General features: G+C 45.1%; 1 protein-coding gene and 1 long non-coding RNA gene across 2 annotated transcripts in view; one reads left to right on the forward strand and one right to left on the reverse strand.

Annotated features, from left to right (window-relative positions):
- The first annotated feature begins 347 nt into the window (after window positions 1-347).
- Window positions 348-8,658, forward strand: LOC142924586 (uncharacterized). The gene is made up of 3 exons (XR_012941700.1): window positions 348-898; window positions 6,263-6,334; window positions 6,597-8,658. It is a non-coding gene; the product is annotated as an uncharacterized LOC142924586 (long non-coding RNA).
- A 503-nt stretch (window positions 8,659-9,161) lies between these two features.
- Window positions 9,162-17,520, reverse strand: part of LOC116942322 (sorting nexin-5-like) — a 68,672-nt gene continuing 60,313 nt past the window's right edge. Inside the window, exons 13-14 of the mRNA XM_032954084.2 lie at window positions 12,070-12,135; window positions 9,162-10,154 (exon numbers count right to left, since the gene is read on the reverse strand). Coding sequence (XP_032809975.2) covers window positions 10,020-10,154; window positions 12,070-12,135 — 201 coding nt within the window. The 3' untranslated portion in view covers window positions 9,162-10,019. The remainder of the gene's footprint in view (window positions 10,155-12,069; window positions 12,136-17,520) is intronic.

The following is a 17,520-nucleotide window of genomic DNA, read 5'->3' on the forward strand; positions in this document are numbered from 1 at the left end:
TTTAGGAGGGCTGCAACTGCCTTAGCTATCGACACCGACGCTAGGCCGTGTGCCAACCGCTGCACAGAACGCTCTCCTTTCGAGCAATATTCAAGTCACGGTTACGTTGTCTAAACGTTGGGGTCACGGCGAAATGAACACGCGTATGCGCATTACTCAAGCGGCGTGCGCGATGAGAAACGCACTCGTTACGCTAATTGTGTGGCACCGTCCCGACCTGTTTCAGATGGAAGATTTTTTTCCCCACCCACCCCTCTCCCCAGTCGTGCGTTCTTCGTCAAGATTGTGGAATTGCTGTGGCCAGCAATTTATTACGGCAGAGAGAGAGGGGGGGGGGGTGTGAAATTAAATCCGGAGCTGCTTATAAATTGAAACGTGCTTGCACCTCTGGACGTGGCGGGGTCGCGGTCCAGTCGCTCACACGTGGAGCGTGCAGGGAGCAAGCCGCCCTTCAACGGGCACGGCTGGGTCTCCTGCCATCCCCGTCAGAAATTACAAAGGCGCTGAGATACGGCCCCGCTCAGTATGCGATGGAAAAAGAGTGGCTTCATTGAACATGCAAAGTGCGCGTTCACTGTCTTAACTCGGGCGCACCTTCAAGCAGTTTTTCAAACATGAATGGGACGCATTGTCGATTTGTAACGCGTTACAAAATCGGTTTTGCAGAGTGTCGAGGTGTACATCCAAACAATGAATGTTGTTCAATTTGCAAGCAAAGCTGACGTGAACAAGCAAAACAAAATAATGTGTGTGTGTTTGTAGTAGATGACGAATCGCTGAACTGGTTCTGGGCCTCCCCTAGGTCGGCTCAGCCTCATGAGCAGCTGGTGTTGTGTCAACATCATCGCCACTCATGTACTCTGCTGGCCTTCGCACACAGGACTTGCCCAAAAGGCTGGTAAGGCTATACAGGGATATTTGTCTTAGTCTTCTTTGTAGTAGATGATCAATCGTTAAAGGCCCTACATGATGGTGGCCAGGCCCTGGTAAACATACTTGGCCGAGAGTAGGAGCCATCCCATGTTCACCTTGGGGTGCTAAGGGGATGTCCTCTGGCTCTTACATTATTTAACATATTTTTCGACGACGTAATTCTAGAAGCTTTCCATGGCTATACCAGAGGAATTTCCATCTGGTACAGATACAATGGGAGTCTGATCGAGGCTCAGGGTGTGGTTGCAGGATGACTCTCTGTTGGTCAACCGTGATATGTATGCTGCTGATCTGGAAATTGCTGCCTACTCCGAGAAGTTGGGGGCTCTGCTGCTGAACTTGGAGCGTGCCACTAAGAGGTGGAGCCGAACTATCAGCCACACAAAAACTAGTACCTGTCTGGGCATTTTGTGTAATGTACGTATGTATATTGAACTTAGTTCACACTGTACGTAGCCAATCGTGATAACCCCCCCTCAACTCCTCATGAGTAATGGGGCAATTGTGGAGAGAATGGAAAAGCTTCCGTACCTGGGCAGTGTGCTTTAACCAGCTGTGGTTTGGCAGTGGTGTTACTCCGAATCCGCTGGGAGGCAGGAATCATTGCCTTTTCATCAGCTGCGTAACGCTGTGTGGAAGCTACCTGATTTGTCGCTCCACACAAAGCGTTGGCTCTTGTTGGCCACAGCTATGACCTCTCTTCTCTATGCTTGCAAAACGTGGACCCCTCAAATGGAACATCTGCGGTGGTTAGGAATATTCAGGCTGACCTGCCTATGATCCATCCTGTGTTTAACCAGGCAGGATTGTGTGAGCTCACAAATCCTCGAAATATCTGGACACATATTATTGGTTCTTATTTTATTTCGCTTCTACGTGACTTTACCGAAAGAACCAAGAAGATGAATCCCTGCAGTCACGAAAGCTTTAAATCAAAATTTATCTGGACACAGTCCCATCGGCGAGCTGCTCCGGCAGATAAGACTGTTGGCTGGGTCATGTAGCCCGCATGCCCAGCCTCCGCATGCCCAAGCAGCCTGTATTTGACTGGATAGACGGGCTAAATGGGCGCGGCATGGCCTAGAGAAGAGATGGGCTGATGTGGTACAGGAGGATATGGAGCTGTGTGCACTTACCGAAGACTGGTACCAGCAATGTTAAAATCAGACTCGAATGGAGGAGGCACATGAAAATTGCTACAACAGCGAAGGGTGAAGGAGCGATGCTCACAACAACTATCTCAGTCAACCCATGGTACCTGCGGTATGTTTTACGACCTCATGCCAGCCAGCCTTCGACACTTCACGTGGCTTCAGAGTGCACCTAGCCTGGCACAAGTGCCGTGGTGACATCACTGCCACTTAGTGGCAATTGTTGTTGAAGTAGATGAAGAAAAAAATGTCAAAACAAGAGCTGTTGGTGACCACCTATTAAGGGCAGGCACGGCACGTGGTGGTGGAGCCCAATTGGCTTCACTGGTCTCACTGATTCTCTCCATCGCTCACGTTCACACGACGCTTTCACCGTTTACTCATTTTCTTTCGAGTCTACCTAGAGGTAGCCCAGGCCACCGTAAAAAAACACCAGAGAGCTTCAACAAGACGATCGATAAGTGATATATACACGGCAAATTAGAAGTCAAAATTGCCACTGTGTGCTTTTTGAGTGAAGGGACAGTGATAATCTCTCTTAGCCATATCTGAGCTGGTCGTGGACACTCAATATTCCTTTGGTAAGGGATGTCAATCGCTGTTGACTTCTTGCAGGCAATTAGTGCAGGAGAGAACGCGTCATTTGAAAAGAGTAAGAAGGGGCAACGTAACGGTGTGTGTGGGTTGAGCAGTAGAGCCTTTAACATCGTGAAGTCACCTCGGATTCCTGGCCGCAGTGAACAGGCCCCACCCCCCCTCTTCACTATCCTGCACTTAGCAGAGCAGTGAAGTATGGTCAAACGACTCCCATAACTGACATGGCATGGGGTGACCCTCATCCAGCAGTGGATTGGCAGGAGGCTGCAAGTTATTGTTTTTGTAATATTGTGCATGGTTGCAAAGATGCTCGTAAATTGTGGAGTTCTTTGTATGGACATACATTGAACAGGTTGTATGCTTTATCTCTCTCGCTATATACATATATACTTTTTCCCCAGGACAAGTAATATTTGTAAAATAATACCGATAGGCTATAACTGTGCGGGTAATGATGGGTGAGCTGTTTTATTCAAATGGAGGCCATTAAGTATTAATGCCGCCGCTATTTTGAAACAGAAACCATAATGCAGACATAAGACACCTCTTTCATGCTTAATGCCTTGCCTTTGTGTGGGTGGATTTTTACGGCAGTGTTTTTATTTCTACATTTGTTTCAAAATTGAATTTAAAGCACGAAAAAATAAATAACCGAAACCAGAATTCCTGCAAAAATAGCGAGTGCATTTTTAAAAACTTTTTTACGTGATTTTGGTGCCAAATTTTAAGTTTCACATTCATTTTGTTTAACAAAGTGAGAACTCCAGAGACCAGGATGAGTCTCATTCGCAAGAATGACCCAGGTCACCCACATTGACAAACACAATCACGTAAAATGAATCACAACAAAAACAAAAAAATATATAAATCAGGGCAAAAACAATGAAATTTAAAATAATGCTTCACATGCAATCAAAATATTTTTCTGTAAAACCTAAAGATTGCAGCCCTGTAATTGTTTGCTCACGCCCCTGCTGGTGGAAAGGCCTCCACGAGAGATCTTCCACGTGGTAATTTTGCCCTATTTTTCACACCGGCCAGCCAGAGAGCAGCTAAATGGATTGTTGTATTGTAGGACCGTGAGAGATGATCACAGCTTGGGGGGGGGGGGTTATCTAGCAGTGGATTGATTATGACCAATGACGATGCTGACATGTAAAGTATTTGTGTGATAAATACCCTGCGACCCAACAACAATGTGTGCCGTGTATGTGCACGGCGCAGGTGTACGCATCGCCTTGCTGGTGGGGGGATGCACATCCTACTTTGTTGTCCAGGGGTATTCATCCGCTTTTGAGTAATACCTTGCGTGACGGAGTACATAATGCCAAAGGTGTAAATGAAATACGCAAAATAAATTTCGATTTAAAGCTTTCGTGACTGCAAGGATTCATCTTCTTTTGTTCTTTCGGTAAAGTCACGTAGAATGAGAATAAAATAATAAATTGATAAAATAATGAAGGCCGCTTGTGTTGTGGCCGAAACGTCGTGAGAATATTATTACGTTATTTTATTTTATCAATGTATTATTTTATTCTCATTCTACGTGACTTTACGCAAAATAAGTTGATGGAAACAATCTAAAAAATCCTATGCCTCTATATCTTTGGCCTCTCGATGTGCTGTGGGCAAAGGCCATTGATCAAAACGTGGCCTGTTAAATTTCGTTTTCATTTTAAGGCCGGCAGTGTTATGGACAAAATGTATTTTTGTTTGCGTGTTGTTCTTTCATACGTATAAAAAGTACGCTTCTGCCTTAATCTTGCAGCCTGACGGTTTGAGAAATTGAAAGTGAATAACGTGTGCCTACTTGTGCACACTGGGAGATTTTTGCACGATAAATAAGGAGCTCCTTTCTCACAGAAGCCAATTATAAAGAATGTTATAAGTTATTCTGGACAGGTGATGGTGTGATATACCCATAAGAGGGTGTATATGTTTTTTTCGTCAACCTCATTTCAGCATTTAATTGCCAGTATCACAGCCACCCTACATCGCATTAATTTCACTTACATTGATTTCCTTAGCATGGGTACTGAAATAAAAGCACACGCGCAGGCACGCAGAGGCATACGTCCATACAAACACATCTATTATTGAAATAGATTCCTGCAGTGCAGGGTTATTTATGAAAGCGTGCACACAAAAGCAATCAAACATCCATTTTGTGCAATGCTGCGCTAATTTTTAAAGGGTACAAATTACCAAAATATATTCGTATAGCATTTCATTTCCCGCATAGGGAGACATTACAGCTTCGTTCATGTTCAATGGGTTATTTAACTACCAAGCCTACTGCTGTAAATGTGCCATTAGACGACAACTAAAAATTACGAGTTATACCTCCCAGAAAATGAAGTCACTGGCCCTTAATGGCTTCGACAATTCCACCATTGGAGAGGCTACACACATAATGCGTACCCAGAAAAGATGAAATAACACGGTTGAAAGAACGTGTGATCTTGTGCAGAAATTACACTGCACTAAAGCACCTGGTAAATGAGTAACCATTATTAAAATGTTTTAAAAAAGACAAAACAAAAAAATGCCGATTCCATAGCTACTTCTCCATGGTGGGCAACCTGTCAGGTGTGGCTCTCTCCTTTGGCTTCCATTCCGTTGCTAGCCTCGGCCACCGGCCATAATCCCCTCTCGTTATTTGTCCTGTTCAAGCCCAGTTGCTGATATTTTTTTGAAAATTAAGTAAAAGTTTACAACGCATTGTCAATACATTGGTGGACGAAGCCCTCTCCACACGGTGTCGGCGATGAGTGTTGTTTGACCATACTTCACCACGCTGGTTAGTGCGGGTGAATGAAAGGGGCTACCCAGGACTAGTTCGGATATCTTTCACCACTGATGTTAGCCGGGACCAGTGATCGAGCTCAGGTTACCAGGTTCATAGGGGCAGTGTGCTTATGAATGCACCACTGTGCACCACCATTCTTCCCACTTTTACATCGACATACATGTGCATATAAATGTGGCTTTTATGACGCCGTATTATTTAACCTTATGCACACTGGAGATAAACTCATGACATGTTTATCTGTGCACTTAATCACCTTCTGGGTGGATAAATTAAGGCTCGGTGCAATGTCCGATAATAATAATAATTTACTCGGGTAAGCCTCATCGAGTCTCATTATGCAGTGGCACAGTGGGTAGCACGCTACACCGTGAATCCGGTGACCCAATTTCTATTCCCGGCGACGTCTAACATCGGTGGTGAGTGACACCAATGCAGGCCCTGCTCTCCCCTTGCTCACTTCGCCAACCCACGCTGAGCAGTGTGGCTGGGCGTGGTGAAAAGGGGCCACCATGACCGAAATGGGCGTTCATCCGTCAGTCAATTGAAAATAGCTAGAATTTAAGATAATCGTTTGTTTTGATTTTATTCAGCGAGACTTGCTTGGCACGTTTGCATGCGGAATGAAATCCGAGTAAACGAGATACCAAACCAAAAAAATCCAAACGTAGGCGAGTGGCCTACTTGCTCTACTGCCTCGTCGGGCATTTGATGGTTCGATCTCCACGCGATCTCCCAGCCTCACGTGTCGAGCCCCCCCCCCCCCCCCCAGATCTTATCCGCGACCATTCACAAGCTCGTCCACGAGTGCGTCACAAGCCAAATCCGCCACTTGCTATGACAGGTGAGATAGCGCCGTCGGTTTTCATTGCAGGCAGTAGAGCAAGTAGGTCACTCGCCTACGTGTGGATTTTTTTATGTCTGTCATCTCGTTTACTCGGATTCCATTCCGCGTGCAAACGTCCCAAGCAAATCTTGCTGAATAAAAATAACCCCATTAAATTAATTTAAATTCTATTTCCAATGGAAAGCCAGGCGACTTGTTGAGGAAGTGATCGGTGGCTCACTGGCTCTCACTCGTGGTGTTGTGGTTGGTCTCGCCGCAGGTTGTCGTCGGGATAGACGTGGCCACGCGTCCCAGCTGAGTCGGGGATCACCCTTCGTGGCCAGTAGTTGAAGCAGCAAGTGTGGGCCACAGGTGGTGGTGGTGATGATGTTGGCTTTACTCGGTGTCGTCACTGAAAAGTGAAACGGCGAACAACGCGTGCAGACAGCGTGCCCAGGCTGCACCTGTTGTGCCACTCGCGTGCTGTATTAAACACGTCATGATGTACTCAATGTTTGGTTTGTAAAATAATTTAGTCACGCTTTGTGTTTAACATTTTTTTTGTTTACCAGTTCCCTTTTCCCTTAACGTGTAAAGCACGTACCGATACTTGCTGTTTGTATCGTGCCCCATTTAACCGTGATTGTAACTGAGGTCTGTACTGGATAACATCTGTGACCGTCGCAGGATGCCAATGCGAGAGCCGAACAACTTATCGGACCCTTCCTGCTGAAGTAAATAACCGCTCTCTGAGGTTCTCGGGTTGTACTTGGACAGCCGCCCGTGATTAAACTGGGCACTGAAGTATTTTGAGTTGATGGCCTTAACTCGGTTTACCCCTGACCGCACAACAAAAGTTTAACTAAATTGTGGTTTTGCACAGAATTTGGCTAAATTCCAGCCGAGAATTAAAAATACCGTTTTGCCTGCCATGTGACAAACATTTATCTGCAGAAGGGTGGGTGGGAAAGTCCTGCCCCATGGTGCAGAAAAGAGGCCGCTTTGAGATGTTTCAGAAATGAGGTCTTGGGTATCTCCTTCTTTGCTACCTCCTTCCGTGAAATGTTTTGAAACATGCGATGGGTAGTCTGCTCTGCGAGTGCTCAGATGGGATTATTTTTCATTTGACATAATGTCGGTAATAACCAATGTCAAATTCTGGGAAAAGACAAAAAATAGTCGCGATTTCACACAGATGTGCGCGTGATTTATGCGAGGAATATTTCATCATTTTCAAAAGCATGCCACAGGCACTGTTTTTTCCCTCGGGAAGATTATATTCCAGTGCTGTTCCTCGGTTTAGAGACATGCTGATAGCTTAAAAAGCATTCCCCCTGTATATGAATTTAAACTGAATGGAAAGTTGATTAAATTGAACAATCTCTGAACTTAGAGAAGCAGAGAATGAAAAGATAAAAATATACGTTTTGAAAAGTCTACAAACTCGGGCATTGCTGTGATGTTTGCACCCCTGCAGTGAGGAATTTTTGAAACTCATTTTCCAGACCCACTCCCAAAGTGCCATGTTGTGAAACCCACTTTTTGCGCAGTCGGAACAAATCTTCTTTTTTCGTACGGCTGCTGTTGTCGATGCAGAGCAATTTCACATGCAGGTGGTCAAGCCAGATTAAACGCGTCAGGAGCAGAAGACTACATCGCCGCGATGTCTCCTTCGTATTTGTGGATCGGGCATTGCGTCGTTATACGTTGTTCTGTTTTGGATGACCACAATCGCACACTATTGGAGAGTTTTTTATTTTCCATTTGTGCATCAGGTATCCTCATCTGCCAGGGTTTGTGCGGATGCGGTTTAGGGTGGATCATGAGCTCCGTGGAAGATCGAACACAGAGGGATCTTCTGCGCTAGGTCTTTGACAACTAGTTGTTTGTGAGTTATTTTGAACTCCGTTCAGCTCCCCAAGCTTCATTGGGGTTAAATCGGCATTAAGGTGTCCAAGGTTAAGCGCATGAAGCAAATGTGAAAAGTGAAGGTGCAGTACTTACTGACTCTCGAGCTTCCTCTTGAGCCCCTTGAGAGGAGATTTGGTCTACTCTTCCACACGAGTCAGACAGCTTGGAAGATGTACAAGTACATACACTTAACCCCACCATGATCTGCCGATCAACTTACTGTGATGAACTCATTTATTATTACACGCTTTCTATTAACTCACTCTGTTGTTGTTGTATCCTCAAATCTTGTAACTCAATTTTAACCCACTTCCCAATGTGGCATCGACTGCAAACTTGGTATACTTATGTCATACTGATGACAATACTGTATTCTATCATAAAAAAAATTAAACAATATTTTTATATGTTATATTTCGGCTTGGGTCTAATTGTCCACGCGCAACTGACGTTGGCTGTAATTGGCCACGGTGCCCTTACGTTATGGCAAGCTTCGGGGCCACTTTCTGGAGTCGTGGAGTTCTTCCATTACTGGTAGGGTACATTTCATTAAAACGTGTATAAAAAAAGTGTTTTTTAATATTACTTACATTGCTGGGTGGACAGAACCGTGGTGGGTGGGTGGTTGGTTGGAATTTCATAAACAACTGGCCCATTGTTTTGACTGCCATGTCAGGAAGTTGAACTGGTGAATTCTGGATTGCAAGTCGAGTGTATTAACTCCTACACCAGGGCAGGATCTCGAGAGTAAACACACCGCGCCGATTTTGCAATGTGTTATGGATTATGAGATCGCTTAATGCAATTGTGCATGGAGCTCGAAGAGTGGAATGACAACTCCCAGGCATTCAAGCTCAGAGATAGAATTTGAGAGTTAACACATTTTTCTTACATACATTTTTTACATTTTCATATTGAAATGAATACACAATAAGAAATTTTCAAACTTTAATATTAACTTTAAAAAAAAATGTATACTTAAGAGTAACTTGTAGATTGTGGCTTACTATAATGCACTTTGTGATTCGGCCAGGTGGTCCTGCGATTATAGTGGATGGCTTATAAGTTGGAAGTGTGGATTCAAACCGCAATTAGGGAAAGGCACAGCCATTCATCGCTCTGGGTCTCTCTAAAATAGGTACCACTTTGTAGGAAGACAATAGTACGTAGTTGTATTTTTTTTATTTCCACTACTGGCTCAGGGCTGGAAACAATATTGATTTATGGCCAATGATTATGGAACAAAAAATGCATTTCCACTTGTTCAATATACAGATTTGAGGACTCTTTAATTGTAGTGTATATGATACCTAACTCCATGGTGGGGAAAAAACTAAAACTCTGTGGTAAAACTCCATTGTTTAAAACCTGCTTCGATTCCCATAAAAAAATGTTGTACAAGCGCATTAAACATTGACTTTGTGAAGGTCACTTCAGAAAGACCAAAATACATTATTCAGAAATTATGAAGTGAGAGAAGGTATAATTGCGTGAAATTTGCGAAACACGAAGACACCCTCATTATTGGCTGCATAAATACGGCATAATTAATCCGTGTGTCGGCAAAAACGCGTGAACAATAGTTTTCACTGATGAAACACTTTGATGGGCCTTAATCAATCAGGCCTGCATTTGCAATTGTTGGAAACTTAATGACTGCACCGCCAATTGAGAAGTGGATTTAAAAAATATATATGCGTGTTTTTATATCTTCTTTGGTGCTTCTGAATAGCGAAGTTAATGACGGATTGTCCGATGATTGCCCAGCGAGAGCTTCTTGAAGCGGGGGTTCTCAGAGTTTCCTGAACCGATCCAGCTCTTCCTGGAAGGTTCCCAGGACGTCTTTGGCCACCTTTCCCTGTGCCTTCGCAAAACTCGAGAGCGCATCTAGGCCAGCCGCTCCTCTGTGGCTCCGGTACGCGTCGATCTAAGCCACGACACGCACACACAGCGTTGCTCAATTAATTATCAATCATCATCCCACGCTCCTGCACACCACAGTTTGACAGCCACTGAGTCTCAATACTCTTGCTCAAGAGGATCCTGCTTGGGATGTTTGGCCAGTTCTTTATTGGAGCAGAGACTGAAATCACATTCATGCCATCTTCATTAACAAAAACATATTCCATGGTCCCGTAATCAATATTCAAACTGTGTCAGTGTTAAATGAGCACTGTACAATGCTCATCTGCGATAGAGGCTCTTAATCAGTGGTGAAAATTCCACATCCATATGCCAGGGAACAGTTGTTTCCATAATGCAACCACTGTGGACATAGAGGGATTATAGGATATTTCAAATCAACCTCTGATGAGGGATTGAACTTGCAACATTCTGGTTCTGAACTAAACATTATTACCACAGAGCCAAGCATACACTGCTCATGCCACTGCTGGCGAAATAACTTTCACTTCAGGAAGCTCTCGAGAGCTCCGCTATTTCTATTTTGGCCTACTTTTCCACGCTCTGGCCAAACATCCTGCAAGAGCTGGGGGAACCACATTTACTCCACCACAAATGTACTCCACCACTATAACTGTCTGTAGAGTGCCCATTTATATGGCTGGGTGGACAGAGGTTGGGGGGGGGGGGCGCTGTTATGATCACGTGGTTCAACTGTAGGCCTAGGAAATTGAACCAGCGACCTTCATTGCAAATCCAGTGCGCTCAATATGCCACCACTTTGACAACATCCCCATAACGTTGCTAAAGTTCAGTAATCTGGACATCTGTGAAAAAGAGCTTTATAGCTCATTGGATTCCTCCAGTGTAAAGCAAGATTCTGATCATATTTTAAGTGGTACTCCACGAAGTTGAGCTAACCCTTACGAGTCGAGTTGGTTAATTATGCAGAGATCACCAAAAGACACCAACCAGCAGGGCTACGTGGCGGCCTTCATAAGGTTACAGTACAGCAATTAAGCTAATTACAAAGCTTTGCAGATTTTGAGTGTTATCCTCTCAACTATGCATGGATTTCTCCGTACATTCTTGTGTCATCACGCATACTGAAACATTCAATAAGAAATTGGCCAAGCCTCCGTGTAAGTCCTTCAAATGTATCTTGTGGACTCCCGTGAGGTATACCTGAGTAATACATGACTTATTACAGTGTCAGTATTTTGAGTCATTCTGCCTATCTGCAGTGGTGACTTTACCGAAAGAACCAAAGAGTATGGATGCCTGCAGTCACGAAAGCTTCAAATCAACATTCACACAAATACTACTTTTGCATACTGATGATTTTTATTATTTTGCTTGTTGGACTCAGATAAGCCTCACTAAAACTCAAATACTTTTTTTTGTTGTTGCAGGAGTGTCCGACCACGTTTTCAGCATTGGGATGTTTGGACAAACACCGGTTACATTTGATTCTTTTTTTATTTTTTATCTATGGGAGTGAACCGGAAAACCCTGAGGAAACCCATGTGGAACAGAGGGAGGAACATAACAAACTCCATGCAAAAAGGTCCCTGATTCGGGAATCGAACCGAGGCTCTTCTTGCTGCGAGGTGCAATTGTTACCGCTGTGCTGGCACTCTGATGCACAAAAACAAGTTTGAAGATTTCTACTGCAACAAAAGACCTTTGAGAAATTACTACACTTTATCTTGGTATCCTTTAGAATTTTAACGAAAGAATGCCTGCTCTTTATGAGCTCCTATGGCTTTCCAAAGTTACTGTGGTGGCAGGGGGGGGGGATGAGCAAAACGAAAACGCATTATTTCTTATTGTTGCAAATGTTGTGTCGTTGAGTAAAGCCATTACAGATGTAATCTATTCACATTGCCCTGGTACCAGTGCGTAAATGAGAATATTAAAGCTCAAACGTGTGCCAATACCTCGCTCCTGGCTGTAGCCGTTATCTCCTCGAGTGCTTTTTCAGCCTCTTTTTTCACCTCCTCTGCCTGCGAAGCACAAGGCAATGGGATTGCATAAAAATGTTTTTGGCTCGGTGACGGCATAATGGGAAAAAGGTGTGTACATAGAAATAATGATTCATACCAAATGCAGTCACGGCGCACTGGAAACACTACTGCTGCTTCTGCAACAGCCACGGGATCCAACGAAAGTGAGATGTTACCTTGCGAAACGCGCGCTCTTTGCAAGATGTATTTGAGCAAGCATTGGACAGGCGCGTGGGCGCACACAAGCACACACACACACACACGTGCACGCACGAACGCACGCAGATGATGCAGGACACACAAAGATTGCCCATTTAGCCCGAGAGCGAACGTAAGCACAAGTGCTGCTATCAACATGTACTACGGCCAAGCAATGTGCATAGGGTGTTGGTACGGTTGGTACCAAGAGCAAGTTCTAGGGATACAGTGAGGGAAAAAAGTATTTGATCCCCTGCTGATTTTGTACGTTTGCCCACTGACGAAGAAATTATCAGTCTATAATTTTAATGGTAGGTTTATTTGGACAGTGAGAGACAGAATAACAAAAAAATCCAGAAAAACGCATGTCAAAAATGGTATAAATTGATTTGCATTTTAATGAGGGAAATAAGTATTTTGCCCCCTCTCAATCAGAAAGATTTCTGGCTCCCAGGTATCTTTTATACAGGTAACGAGCTGAGATTAGGAGCACACTCTTAAAGGGAGTGCTCCTAATCTGAGCTTGTTACCCGTATAAAAGACACCTGTCCACAGAAGCAATCAATCAATCAGATTCCAAACTCTCCACCATGGCCAAGACCAAAGAGCTCTCCATTGATGTCAGGGACAAGATTGTAGACCTACACAATGCTGGAATGGGCTACAAGACCATTGCCAAGCAGCTTGGTGAGAAGGTGACAACAGTTGGTGCGATTATTCGCAAATGGAAGGAACACAAAAGAACTGTCAATCTCCCTCGGCCTGGGGCTCCATGCAAGATCTCACTTCGTGGAGTTGCAATGATCATGAGAACGGTGAGGAATCAGCCCAGAACTACACGGGAGGATCTTGTCAATGATCTCAAGGCAGCTGGGACCATAGTCACCAAGAAAACAATTGGTAACACACTACGCCGTGAAGGACTGAAATCCTTTTCTAGATTTGAAGCTTTCGTGACTGCAAGGATCCATACTCTTTGGTTCTATTCGGTAAAGTCACGTAGGTAAAAAAATAAAACAACAAAAATCACGACGTTTCGGCCACAACACAAGCGGCCTTCATCAGGTGAAGGGACCAGCCTGTCTCGAAGACTGCGCTGGAGTCAAACAGAGCCAAGCTCAGACTGCGACCTTTAAGCTGTGTGAGAGGGATTAAGGTGCCTTGACAAAGGAATAAGCGTAAAAATTAGCATTTTATTGGCGGACTTAGCATGATGAAAGGTGTAGCACACGGCAGTGCACCTTTAGGCTGTGTGAGAGGGATTAAGGTGCCTTGACAAAAGAATTAGCGTAAAAATTAGCATTTGATTGGCGGACTTATTATGATGAAAGGTGTTGCACAGGAATCGGCACCGGCAGTGCACCAGCCTGTGCTGCGAAAGTTTGGGGTACCACTACTTGAAAAAATATACTGTACCAATGAAAATTAGTTTAATGTTTAGTTCGATTTAGAACATCTTTCCAATGGTTGCTTAATTTGAAACCATCTTCTCGGTTGAAATTGTGTCTGTGTTTGTAGATCTGAATTGCCTCGTGAACAAATTTCTGATAAAAAATACAGTACATAAAATTCGTGATCTGATCCCATCCGTGAAGGATGTCATCCCTGACCTACAGTACCCTGGGGTTTACAAATTGAGTTGTACCTGCGGTGATTGCTATATCGGGGAGACGAAGCGACATGTCTCTGAGCGAATTCGCGAGCACAAATCATATTTGAAACACGGCAGGACGAATTCTTCTGCCGTGGCTGATCACTGTTACAACGGTGTTGGGTGATCACGATATAATTTTCTCCGATACCAAGGTTCTTTGCAAACGCACAGGTTTTTATCAGAGATTTGTTCACGAGGCAATTCAGATTTACAAACACAGACACAATTTCAACCGAGAAGATGGTTTCAAATTAAGCAACCATTGGGAAGATGTTCTAAATCGAACTAAACATTAAATTCACTTTCATTGGTACAGTATATTTTTTCAAGTAGTGGTACCCCAAACTTTCGCAGCACAGGCTGGTGCACTGCCAGTGCCGATTACTGTGCTACACCTTTCATCATGCTAAGTCCGCCAATAACATGTTAATTTTTACGCTAATTCCTTTGTCAAGGCACCTTAATCCCTCTCACACAGCTTAAAGGTGCACTGCCGCGTGCTACACCTTTCATCATGCTAAGTCCGCCAATTAAATGCTAATTTTTTATGCTAATTCCTTTGTCGAGGCACCTTAGTCCCACTCACACAGCTTAAAGGTCGCAGTCTGAGCTTGGCTCTGTTTCACTCCAGCGCAGTCTTCGAGAGAGGCTGGTCCCTTCACCTGATGAAGGCCGCTTGTGTTGTGGCCGAAACGTCGTGATTTTTGTTTTATTTTTTTACCTACGTGACTTTACCGACTGAAAACCTGCAGCGCCCGCAAGGTCCCCCTGCTCAAAAAAGCACATATACATGCCCGTCTGAAGTTTGCCAATGAACATCTGAATGATTCAGAGGACAACTGGGTGAAAGTGTTCTGGTCAGATGAGACCAAAATGGAGCTCTTTGGCATCAACTCAACTCGCCGTGTTTGGAGGAGGAGGAATGCTGCCTATGACCCCAAGAACACCATCCCCACCGTCAAACATGGAGGTGGAAACATTATGCTTTGGGGTTGTTTTTCTGCTAAGGGGACAGGACAACTTCACCGCATCAAAGGGTCGATGGACGGGGCCATGTACCATCAAATCTTGGGTGAGAACCTCCTTCCCTCAGCCAGGGCATTGAAAATGGGTCGTGGATGGGTATTCCAGCATGACAATGACCCAAAACACACGGCCAAGGCAACAAACGAGTGGCTCAAGAAGAAGCACATTAAGGTCCTGGAGCGGCCTAGCCAGTCTCCAGACCTTAATCCCATAGAAAATCTGTGGAGGGAGCTGAAGGTTCGAGTTGCAAAACGTCAGCCTCGAAACTTTAATGACTTGGAGAAGATCTGCAAATAGGAGTGGGACAAAATCCCTCCTGAGACGTGTGCAAACCTGGTGGCCAACTACAAGAAACGTCTGACCTCTGTGATTGCCAAAAAGGGTTTTGCCACCAAGTACTAAGTCATGTTTTGCAGAGGGGTCAAATACTTATTTCCCTCATTAAAATGCAAATAAATTTATAACATTTTTGACATGCGTTTTTCTTGATTTTTGTTGTTATTCTGTCTCTCACCGTTCAAATAAGCCTACCATTAAAATTATAGACTGATCATTTATTTGGCAGTGGGCAAACGTACAAAATCAGCAGGGGATCAAATACTTTTTTTCCCTCACTGTAGGTGTAGAAACAAATGCACAAACATCGTTGGTAGCACACACACAAACATCGTAGGTAACACACACACACATCGTAGATAGCACACACACACACACATCCTTGGTAGCACACACACATCCTTGGTAGGACACACACACATCGTTGGTAGCACACACATCGTTGGTAGCACACACATCGTTGGTAGCACACACACACAGCGTAGGTAGCACACACACACATCCTTGGTAGCACACACATCGTTGGTAGCACACACACACATCCTTGGTAGCACACACACACACATCCTTGGTAGCACACACACATCGATGGTAGCACACACACACATTGTTGGTAGCGCACACACACACATCCTTGGTAGCACACACACACATCGTTGGTAGCACACACACACACATCCTTGGTAGCACACACATCGCTGGTAGCACACACACACACATCGCTGGTAGCACACACACATCGCTGGTAGCACACACATCGTTGGTAGCACACACACAGCGTAGGTAGCACACACACACATCCTTGGTAGCACACACATCGTTGGTAGCACACACACACACATCCTTGGTAGCACACACACACACATCCTTGGTAGCACACACACATCGATGGTAGCACACACACACATTGTTGGTAGCGCACACACACACATCCTTGGTAGCACACACACACACATCCTTGGTAGCACACACATCGCTGGTAGCACACACACACACATCGCTGGTAGCACACACACACATCGCTGGTAGCACACACATCGTTGGTAGCACACACACACACATCGCTGGTAGCACACACATCGTTGGTAGCACACACATCGTAGGTAGCACACACACACACACATCGTAGATAGCACACACACACACATCCTTGTTAGCACACACACACATCGTTGGTAGCACACACACACACATCGCTGGTAGCACACACATCGTTGGTAGCACACACATCGTTGGTAGCACACACACACATCGTAGGTAGCACACACACACATCGTTGGTAGCACACACACACATCGTTAGTAGCACACACACATCGTTGGTAGCACACACACACATCCTTGGTAGCACACACACACATCCTTGGTAGCACACACATCGCTGGTAGCACACACACATCCTTGGTAGCACACACACACATCGCTGGTAGCACACACACATCGTTGGTAGCACACACGCACACATCGTTGGTAGCACACACACACACATCCTTGGTAGCACACACACACACATCCTTGGTAGCACACACACATCCTTGGTAGCACACACACACATCGTTGGTAGCACACACACACATCGTTGGTAACACACACATCGTTGGTAGCACACACACACACACATCGTTGGTAACACACACACACATCGTTGGTAGCGCACACACACACATCGTTGGTAGCATACACACACATCGTTGGTAGCACACACACACATCGTTGGTAGCAACAATAACAACAACCGCCATTCGCCACTAAGTGGCGATGACGTCACCACGACGGTTGTGCCAGGCCATGTGCACCTTGAGGCCACGTGAAGTTTCAAACGCCCGCGGGCAGGAGGTCATGGGGCAGACCCAAGTGCCACGGGTCGACTGACTAAGATGACTGAGATGACTGGCTGATGTACCACCTGTGCCCCCTAGTGTGCCAACTTGCTGTGCTTTAGCCACCCGGTGCTCCGCTCGTTGTTGTGAGCGTCGCTCCTCTGCCCTCCGTTTGTTGGAGGGCGACTACCTCCAACTGCCCAGTAGCGTCCTTCACGAGCCTCCTCCATAGAGGCCGATCTTGACACCGCTGGTACCAGTCATCGGCAATTCCACTCAGCTCCACGTCCTCCTGTACCACATCACTCCATCTCTTCTCTAGCCCGTGCCGCGCCCGTTTAGCCCCCTCGAT

Source organism: Petromyzon marinus, chromosome 14, assembly GCF_048934315.1.
Source record: "Petromyzon marinus isolate PM22_M1 ecotype Great Lakes invasive population chromosome 14, UKy_Petmar_22M1.pri1.0, whole genome shotgun sequence".
In the NCBI taxonomy this organism is placed as follows: Eukaryota; Metazoa; Chordata; class Hyperoartia; order Petromyzontiformes; family Petromyzontidae; genus Petromyzon; species Petromyzon marinus.